We start from the raw sequence: 9,719 nt of genomic DNA on the forward strand, positions 1-9,719 counted from the left end.
TTCATACCTATCTTAGCTACACAGGTGCGCTTGGCGCATGCTGAATATTAACAATCAATATTCTTCAGCACAGGTACACCCTACTTCATTTGATTAGCGCCACCATGTGGAGAAATTAAGTAGTAACTTTAAGTTAAGGCTTAGGGAGTTTAGTATAGGGCTGCACAATTCTGGAAAACACTGCAGGGGCCATGACCTCACCAGCCCTGACCCCCGCATGCTGTCTCACGTCTGGAGCGATCAAAAGCTGAGGCAGAGGCAAGCTCTCTAAACCCAAGAAAAACAGCAAAACAACAGTAATCGGCTCTTTAATCAGGCATTTAAATGGCTTTTAAATTGTAAATAAGAGTGTTTTTCTGGTATTAAAAGCATGAATTCAGCTGTAACTGGAAATATCTGCGCTGCAAAACTGTGCTCGACTGAGGTGCACAGCTTTCCACACCTGCGTTTACAAGCACATGCCCAACCATGTGGATGAAGGTTACCTTGAGTTTACTCCTGCCCCCTTCACCCCTCCCTCCCCCTTGCACTTCTCAGGCAGCAGCAGCCTGTCACTCACACAGACACAGAGACAGCGCTGTGTATCTACTTCTGTGTCAAGAATCAAAACATTGCAACATGATGTGTTTGATTTAATTGCCTTAAGTGACATCGCACATCCTGCAACATGACTATTGCGCATGCGCACATTGTGATTGTGATGCTCAAAAGCCCGTTTAGAGTGCCTACGTTTAAATATGAATATTCATATTTGATGCCATGTACTGTACTATAATGTAATGTATCGCAAGCGATATATATCAATATATATCAATACAATATATATCACAGTAAGTACTACAGAATGATGCAGAACTTTAATGGTCTATTATCACTGTGATATATATTGTACACATCTGAATGGAAAGCAGGGGGTAGAAAGCAAGACAGAAATATATATATATATATATATATATATATATATATATATATATATATATATATATATATATATATACAGTAAAATCCAGACTCAAAACACTTCTGTTCACACAAGGTTTCAGCTAATCCACCTTTACAGACTACAATAATTACAGATTTCTGATTTTTATCTATTTTACTGTAGTTCTACAGGCCCTACACCAGAATATTTTGCCTTGTCCCAATTCTCACCATATATATCTCGCCCTGTAGCCTGAGAACCTTCTGCAAATGCATTTCAATGAAGTTGTCGAAAAGACAGCTGCATCTTAAAACCATGTTAATGAGAGAACATTAGAGAAACAACATGAAAGACTATGACTGGGGGAATTCTATAGCATGCCATTTTAATGGTGGAGAGCATATTAAAACAATGTAAATGTTAATGAGCATTCCAGAACAGTGTCAAAAATGACTGTAAAAAGGGAACATATTCTAAAACTGTGGAAACAGGGATTATACTCAAGAACAACGTGAATAAGGGGGAACTTTTTTGAAAATGCGAATAAGAAGAAAGTTATAGAACTGTTTAGAACATTGTATCTCGGAACGCTGTGTAAGAGCGGAGGTGTGCTATTCATCAAAGGTAAGTACTTTTTATCATGTTTTACTACAACAAAAATCCATTTTACACCAGAGTTCTCCTTTAAATTAGCTGGTTGAGCGGATTGGCTCTTGACCAGCACAGCAAATTATTTAATTTCTGCAATGGAAATCGAGGTTAGACCCTGCGTGCCAAATATGGATATAATAAGAACTACAGAATGTGAATGGGAGAATAGTTTGCAACTGTAAGAACTGAAGTAAACAATCTAGAATGATCTAGAACAGGGGTGTCCAAACTACGGCCCGCGGGCCATTTGCGGCCCGTTTCCTTTTTTGGAGCGGAGAGAGCATTTCTAGCACAGAAAAAAGGGCCAAAGAGTCTAAAAGCAGAGAGAGTGCGCATTTCTAGCGCTGCAAAATGGGCCAAAGAGTCTAAAAGCAGAGAGGGTGCTCATTTCTAGCGCAGAAAAACGGGGCAAAAAGTTTAAAAGCGGAGAGAGTGTGCATTTCTAGTGCAGAAAAACGGGCCAAAGAGTCCACAAGCGGAGAGAGTGTGCATTTCTAGCGCAGAAAAACGCGGCAAAGAGTCTAAAAGCAGAGAGGGTGCGCATTTCTAGCGCAGAAAAACGGGCCAAAGAGTCCACAAGCGGAGAGAATGTGCATTTCTAGCGCAGAAAAACGGGGCAAAGAGTCTAAAAGCGGAGAGGGTGCGCATTTCTAGCACAGAAAAACGGGGCAAAGAGTCTAAAAGTGGAGAGAGTGCGCATTTCTAGCGCAAAAAAACGGGGGAAAAATTAAAAAGCGGAGAGAGTGCGCATTTCTAGCGCAAAAAAAAACGGGCCAAAGAGTCTAAAAGCGGAGAGGGTGCGCATTTCTAGCGCAGAAAAATGGAGCGCAGTAATTTGAATGTAAAAGTTTGATTTGATCTAATCTGGCCTTCAGAGTAAGAACACAAGAGCAACCAAAACTCACAACAAGAACCCATGAGAGAGATTCCTTCTGCAAGCTAAACTGATAGCTTCATAATGCTGTATTTTCTTAACTAAGCATTCATATTCTCATGTTAATTCTGTGTTATGTTCTGATCTATATTCTTGCTTGTATTGTGGTTTGTTACAGTCTGGCTTATATTCACACTTATATTCTGTGGTAAAAAAGGGTTTAAATTGTGAAACATTTCAGGCTTTTGTTCCGTGTCAGTGTTGGCTGGTTGCGTTGAAGGGAATAAAGTGCTGAAAATCAGCTCCTCGATGTCATAGATGTAGAGGATCACTAGGAAGATACATACAAGTAAAATCCTGGTATGCCACTTGATATGGAAGAACTTGTCCATGGGAGCCATGAGAATAAACAGGAAGATAAATACCATCCACCGGGCATACTCTGTCATCTGCAGAAGAAGAAGAGGAAGAAGAAGAGAGACATGTTAGCTATTTTGGCTAAATCAGCTAGTTTGCACAGAAACCAACCATTGTTTTGGGGAATAAACAGTATGGCAGGAATCTGTTTGTCAGCTCCACTGACTGATTAAAACCCTGACAACAGTCAATCATCAGAGTTCAATTCTATCTCAGCTACACAGAGCACACACCCGACTTTTACCTCAGCAACAAAAAGAAAAAAGAATAAAATAATATTGCTGTTCCCTCTAAATGCTGCTGCTGGCAAAAAATATTCAGCAGAAAAAATGCAGACTTTTCCTCTTATCCTCACAAAAGTGCAAGCTAACCATTCCTGAATTATTAATGTTTAAGTGGTTTAAGTGGCATTCAATCCTCTTATTCATTTCTTGTGCTTTGCTTATATACCAAAGGGAATGTAGGCCTTGTCGAAAAGACTATACAATGATGGTGAGTTAGTGGTTGGAGGACATCCCCATTATGCAAATAAATGATGCTAGGAACCAATAGTTGCTTTAACTGTGGTTATATTAACATTTTTTTTTTTAAATGTCAAGTGCATGTGGCTCTTAAAGGGAATGACAAGTGACAAACTAATTGATTTATTTTTTATTATTATTCTCAGAACATACCCGTGATTAATTAAGATAATAATTACATGCCTTTTGCTCTTTGAGTTTCGAGCTGCAAATAAATGGTGCCACGAACCAATGGTTATATTAAAGGACCAATATGTAACAAATTTTTAGTAGTAAATGATAAAATGATCAGTAAATATCATTACATATTAAGAAAACATGTCGAATGAAAGCACTGGCAGCTCTTGTCAGCAGGGCTTCGGCCAGTGCGTTCCTATTTTAAGTGTTCACTCCGTCCCGGGTTTTGTGTTAGTTTTGATCTCTGTTTCCTCCTGCTGCTCGTTCCCCAACACTAACTCCACCCACCGAGGTTGCCAGTTCCTACACTACAGTGAGCGATCGATACTGCAGCTAAGGAGCTAGTTAGCAGGGCTGGTTCAGTTAAACCTCAGCTGCTAAACAGCTTAAAAAGCCTCAGCATGTCTCAAAAAAGCTCAATGACCAAAGAAGGAATTTAACAAGAGTGAATATTGGCAGGGACTTTGAAAGTTGGAGACTTAGAGCTCAAATAGACTACAAGACCGACCCAGAGCTGCTACTTTTATCCTGAACAGGTAATCGCTAAATTTGGGTGATAGAAGAGTTTAGAATTGCTGTTAGAATTTCTTCTATGTTTAACACAAATGTGTTTTACAACTAAATAGTAGATATTAGGTAAGAATATCTTAAAATGTCTTGAAAAGAATTTCCCAAATTCTCTGTTCACAACTTTTTTTTTACACTGTATTTTTATAATGTATTTATTTTAATATAGCTACATTACACAATTACTTAAAAAAACTTTTAATTACATTCTTTAAAACTTTAAAATACATTATTTTACTCAATACTACTAATAGTAGTAATTAATTAACTATTAATTACTACTATTAGTAGTATTGAGTAAAAGAATGTATTTTAAAACTATGTAAATAAAAAAAATTACAATTTCTGTAGAGTTAAAAAAAAAGTATTACATACTTTTGACATTTGAGTTTAAAAACAACTGATTGCATTAATTTATTTAAATTCTGTAAACACAGTGTAATCCAGGTTAACAGTGTGGATGGGACATTCAGAAGACATTAATACATTACCAGCACAGTGGACAAGGCAGAGGTACTGTGCTAATAATAGGTATCAGCAACATCTGGCTAGAATTGTTATTTGGCAAGTCAGTGGATTGTAGTGAACAGAACTCAGCACATTAACCCTTGTGTGGTGTTCATACTTTTGTTACTCGTTTACTTTGTTACTTGTATTTAATTCAGCAGAATTAAGCAATTTTACATTAAAATGCTTTACACATGCTTGCTTCACCTAAATTGCAAGCAATATAAACAGCTTACCTGGTTAATATTTGCCCTTTACCTTTCTTATGTTACATTTCTTTCAAAAAGTGCTACTCTTTTTTTATTAGTTTTTTTAATAAAATGTAAAAGAAAATGAATTAAACTCAAGATATGAGTACAAAATTTGTTTAGTTTCAAATTTACAAATGAAGCAATGTTTATTAACCCTTGACCAAACATACTGTATGTAATATAAATGTGTGTTTGTTGGGGGAGTGTACAGTGTGTGTTTATCGAAAATGTGTTTTGATATATGTTTTTCACAAAAAATGAGCCAATGCCAATGAGTTTGAGTTAGAAAAAAATACTTTTTTAGTATCATTTGATGAAAACTGAAAACGGGTCCCACAAACCCGAACACCACACAAGGGTTAAACACTTTCTTACCTGAAACATGAGGTTGCTGGATGAAGACCCCCCTGCTTCTAGATGGTCTTTCACTGCTCTCAGAGCCTCGTCGTTGCGTTGGCATCTCAGCAGACCTCGGTCTTCATGAAACAGGCAGTCCACAGTGAACACATCTGTGTTGTTCACACACCGTCTGCTGTTTGGAGCCACGAAATATGGATCGAATGTGTAGTGGAGAACCACCAGAACAACGGGCCGGAACTCTGTAAGAGAAACAGTGATGGTGAGATTCTCAGAGATGTCTCGGTTTAATTAAAAGATGAATATATAATTTTAATTCCAATAAACTATGGATTAATAATTACCAGGAATCTTTTTAAGCGCAGCTTCAATGTCAGTCCCAGCTCGAGACACGATGGGCACAAACGCCATGACGACATCACTCTCCATCACTGAGGACACTTCACGTAGGTTCACTGAGTTCTTGAGTTCTTTCTTAAAGTCCAAATCAGCATTCAAGGTGTTCCCAAGCTTCATAAAGTAGACTGTACATGCAGAGAAAGAAAACAGCTGCATTTACAGAGTGGACTTTTATCTGGTGAGCTGTATGGTCATACACTGTAAAATCTAACTGCCGTACATATTGAATTAATTGAATCAATATAGATTAAGACCCTGCGCAAGGTTTAGCATCAGAGCTTAGAAATAAATCTACACAGATGGGCGTGTTCAGCTAAATTTGGAAAAAAAATCTGTAGTGTCGCTATTTTGGCGTCAGAAAACACAGGAGCTCCACTGCCTAATTAAAACCCTGACAACAGCCAAACAAACCATCACTGATCATCAGTATATTTTGCATTTAGTTTGGAAAAAATCGAGGGAGCAGAATCTGGAGGAAGAGTGGAGAGACACACAGTCCAAACTGCTTGAGGTCTAGTGTGAAGTTTCCACCAATCAGTGATGGTTTGGACAAAAAGACATGTCATCTGCTGGTGTTGATCCAGTGTGTTTTATTATCAAGTCATTATTATGCAGTTCTGTTTTCCCACAAAATCTAAATACAGCACTTCATGCTTCCCTCTGCTACTGACAACTTTTATGAAGATGCGGATTTCATTTTCCAGCAGGACTTGGCACACTGCCTACACTGACAAAAGTACCAATTGGTCTTGTTTAATATTCTAATTTTCTGAGGCACTGATTTTTGGGTTTTCATTGGCTGTAAGCAAGGGCGTAGGAGCGGGCTTGATATTGGGGGGGGACACATTTGCCAATATGAACCCAAGCCCACCCTATAGTTTCCTAGAACAACATTTGTGGAAATTATGCAAGCAATGTCTGAGTTATCACCTAATATTTAAAATAATATAACAGATTATTATTATTGTTATTATTATTATTATTATTATTATTATTATTATTATTATTATTATTATTATGTATTGGCATGTCAATTCTGTTGTATATTTACATTTTCTCCTGCACTTTTATTTTTTTCTACTGAGAGCTCTTCTTAAGATGGTGTCCTTTTAAGTAAAAGAATGTAACTTTACGTTTCATAGAGATTTTTATAAACGTCAGGATATGTGGTCTTACTGTGAAATACAAATGAACAGAAGTCACGTTACAGCAGTGTTTCTCAACCCTGTTCTTATATATTCTACTGCATATTAACACTGTTCTGCATATTCTAGAGCTTCCTCTGGTGGATATACATGATTAATTTAGGCTCCATAGGGGGCTAAAGGATTTTAACAGGTAAACTCAGTAAATGACTGTTTATTAGCTGATCAGGTGGAAAACACTAGTTTAGGGCAGTGATCGGGGTTAAGTAACTGCTTTAAACTACCAACTTAAAGTAATTTATTCTGGCGATCATCTACATCCAGCTTCTAGATAACTAGTTAGTTAAATCAATTTTCGTTCATTATAGCTCACAGTAAGTCCTGTAATCCTAAATGAATAAACAGTTTGAAAATTAAAGTGATTAGCTGATCAGGTACAGGGAAACATTACATATATATATATATTTTTTTTCCTTTAACCCTGACTCCCAATCTAGCTAATTCCAAAGATAAGCTTACACACTAACACAGCTGCAGTTTATTAATCACAGTGGGTTTAAACTGTGTGCTGATTCAGAGACGTGTATTTTAACCAGCTATCAGAAACATATCATCACAGTTTACGTGGTTTGCCTACCGTTCCCTTTCTGTTAGAAAAATCTCCGTATATCCAGATCTGTTTTAAAATCAGCTGAAGCTGCTGCAGCCCGATCCCGCTGCTAAAGCTCACAGCGAGGGGGCGGGGCTTCCCCAACAGCAAACTGCTTCTGCTCCGCGCGCAAAACCAGCAAGCTGATTGGCTGTTTCTACTGAGAGGCGTGACTTAATACCTGAATCGGCTCCGTGATTGGTCCGGTCTGTCTCCTCATTAATAGTACAGCTGATCTGAGCGAACTGATATCATTTTTGGGGGGGACAAATCCACCTGTTTCTAATATTGGGTGGGACATGTCCCACCCATCCCCCCCGGTTCCTACGCCTATGGCTGTAAGCTTCATAATCATCAACAATAAAAGAAATAAACACTTAAAATAGATAATTCTGTGTGTAATACATCTATATAATATATAGCTGTAACATATAATAATATGATAGGTAACTTTTCAATGATATAATTTTTTTTTTAGATGCACCTGTCGTTACATTTGACTTTCAGGAAGGACAAACTAGATCAAAATAATCATTTAAATAGTATCAATAATTCCCATATGTTTATATGTACATTACATTCTTCTCATATAAAATATACATGATTACATATATATAACGTATTTTTTCACATTTATTTTTACGACACTATATAATAACCCTCTCATAGACCCTTACGTCCACCAGGGGGAGCAGGAGAATGAAACTAATCCGACTCACTCAAACATATTTCACCCAGTCTGCTTCATAAACACAGTACATATATACACTCATACACACAAACAACACACCGCACACACATATATCATCCATATATACACACACATTACTACACAGTGTACAGTAAGAGTGTCTACCTGCACACAGACACACACATTCACACAACAAACCCTATACACACACATATATACACAGAGTAAACAGCTGTCTCACTCAGCACTGCTACACACACGCTCTTACACACCATCACCAGTAACACACACACACACACACACACACACTGCACACTATTACAGAGTTGTACCTGCAACAAATACACACCTTTCTTCATTCTGCAGTGAAGACGAAAGACCAGAAGCTCAGAGAGATAAAAAGAACACTCGGACAGAGATATAAACACAGCTACACTCTTTACTTTCACTTTCTCTCTCTCTCTCTCTCTCTCTCTCTCTCTCTCTCTACCTTCCTCTCTCTCTCTCTCTCTCTCTCTCTCTCACACACACCTCTGCAGCCCTGTATTTCAGAGAAATCACCAGAGAACCAGCATTTACAGCTAAAGTGTTGTATTCTTACTCAGTAGTAATTAGAAATAAACAGATACATTAGTATGAAAAAGTTTGGGCACCCCTGATTATTTTTCATGATTTTCCTTCATAAATCATTTGTTGTTCAGATCAGCAATTTCAGTTACATATATCATATAGCAGATTAACACAGTGATATTTGAGAAGTGAAATGAAGTTTATAGGATTTAGAGAAAGTGTGCAATAATTATTTAAAATAAATTAGGCAGGTGAATACATTTAAGCACCTCAACAGAAAAATGACAATAATATTTAGTATTATATTTTTTTGCTTCTTTAATACCAGCCTCTAAACGCTTCCTAAAGCTTTCTATAAGAGTCTGGCTTCTGGTTGAAGGTATTTTTATTTAATCACACCACAGATTTACAATAATATTCAGATCTGGATTGAGGACTGAGACGATCGTTTCAGAACATTGTACTTGTTCCTCTGCATGATGAATGCTTTAGTGCTTTAGTAGATTGTGAGCAGTGTTTAGGGTGTTTAGGGTCATTGTCTTGTTGAAGTATCCAGCCCCGGCACTTTAAACTTCAACTTTATCACCGATTCTTGATCATTGTTCTCAAGAATCTGCTGATATTGACTGAAATCCATTAGGTCCTTACTCACCTTAAGTTTATTAAACTGAACTGAGTTTTATATTATATTTGTAGCCTCGCTCTAAATTCAGCTCCATTTTTGCCTGATTTTCTCTTGGTTAAATAACAGTAAAGATGGTGATTATAGTGTGTTTTATACCATGGCTTTGCTTTTTGAACTACACTTGATCTGACGTCATTTATTAAAATGTTTTTTTAACAAAACAGAGGCAATGCCGCATGCGCCATTTTATAGCGCTGGACGATATTTTAATTAATGAATTAATACAGCATATTTTAAATTTTAATACATTTTAACGTGTTATAAAACAAACACTAACATATAACTTTATCAATCTGTGTATGTATTTCACATTTTATTTAAGTTTTGAAAAATTGA

General features: G+C 37.0%; 1 protein-coding gene across 1 annotated transcript; it reads right to left on the reverse strand.

Annotated features, from left to right (window-relative positions):
• Nucleotides 1-963: 963 nt before the first annotated feature.
• Nucleotides 964-8,584, reverse strand: LOC111191327 (uncharacterized). The gene is made up of 4 exons (XM_022665940.2): nt 8,478-8,584; nt 5,589-5,768; nt 5,263-5,486; nt 964-2,896 (listed from the first exon to the last, which is right to left on the reverse strand). The coding sequence occupies exons 1-4, from the start codon at nt 8,485-8,487 to the stop codon at nt 2,570-2,572; spliced, it is 741 nt and encodes a 246-aa protein (XP_022521661.2). The 5' UTR covers nt 8,488-8,584; the 3' UTR covers nt 964-2,569.
• Between the last annotated feature and the right edge of the window lie 1,135 nt (nt 8,585-9,719).

The sequence above is a fragment of the Astyanax mexicanus genome, chromosome 23, assembly GCF_023375975.1.
Source record: "Astyanax mexicanus isolate ESR-SI-001 chromosome 23, AstMex3_surface, whole genome shotgun sequence".
Taxonomy (NCBI): domain Eukaryota; kingdom Metazoa; phylum Chordata; class Actinopteri; order Characiformes; family Acestrorhamphidae; genus Astyanax; species Astyanax mexicanus.

What these genes read in the sequence shown, in the direction of transcription:
- LOC111191327 (XM_022665940.2), bottom strand. An exon ending in TGCGCTTAAAAAGATTCCTG is followed by an intron (nt 5,487 to 5,588) that starts GTAATTATTAAT and finishes TTTCTCTTACAG; the next exon opens with AGTTCCGGCCCGTTGTTCTG. An exon ending in CCAGCAACCTCATGTTTCAG is followed by an intron (nt 2,897 to 5,262) that starts GTAAGAAAGTGT and finishes CTTCTTCTGCAG; the next exon opens with ATGACAGAGTATGCCCGGTG.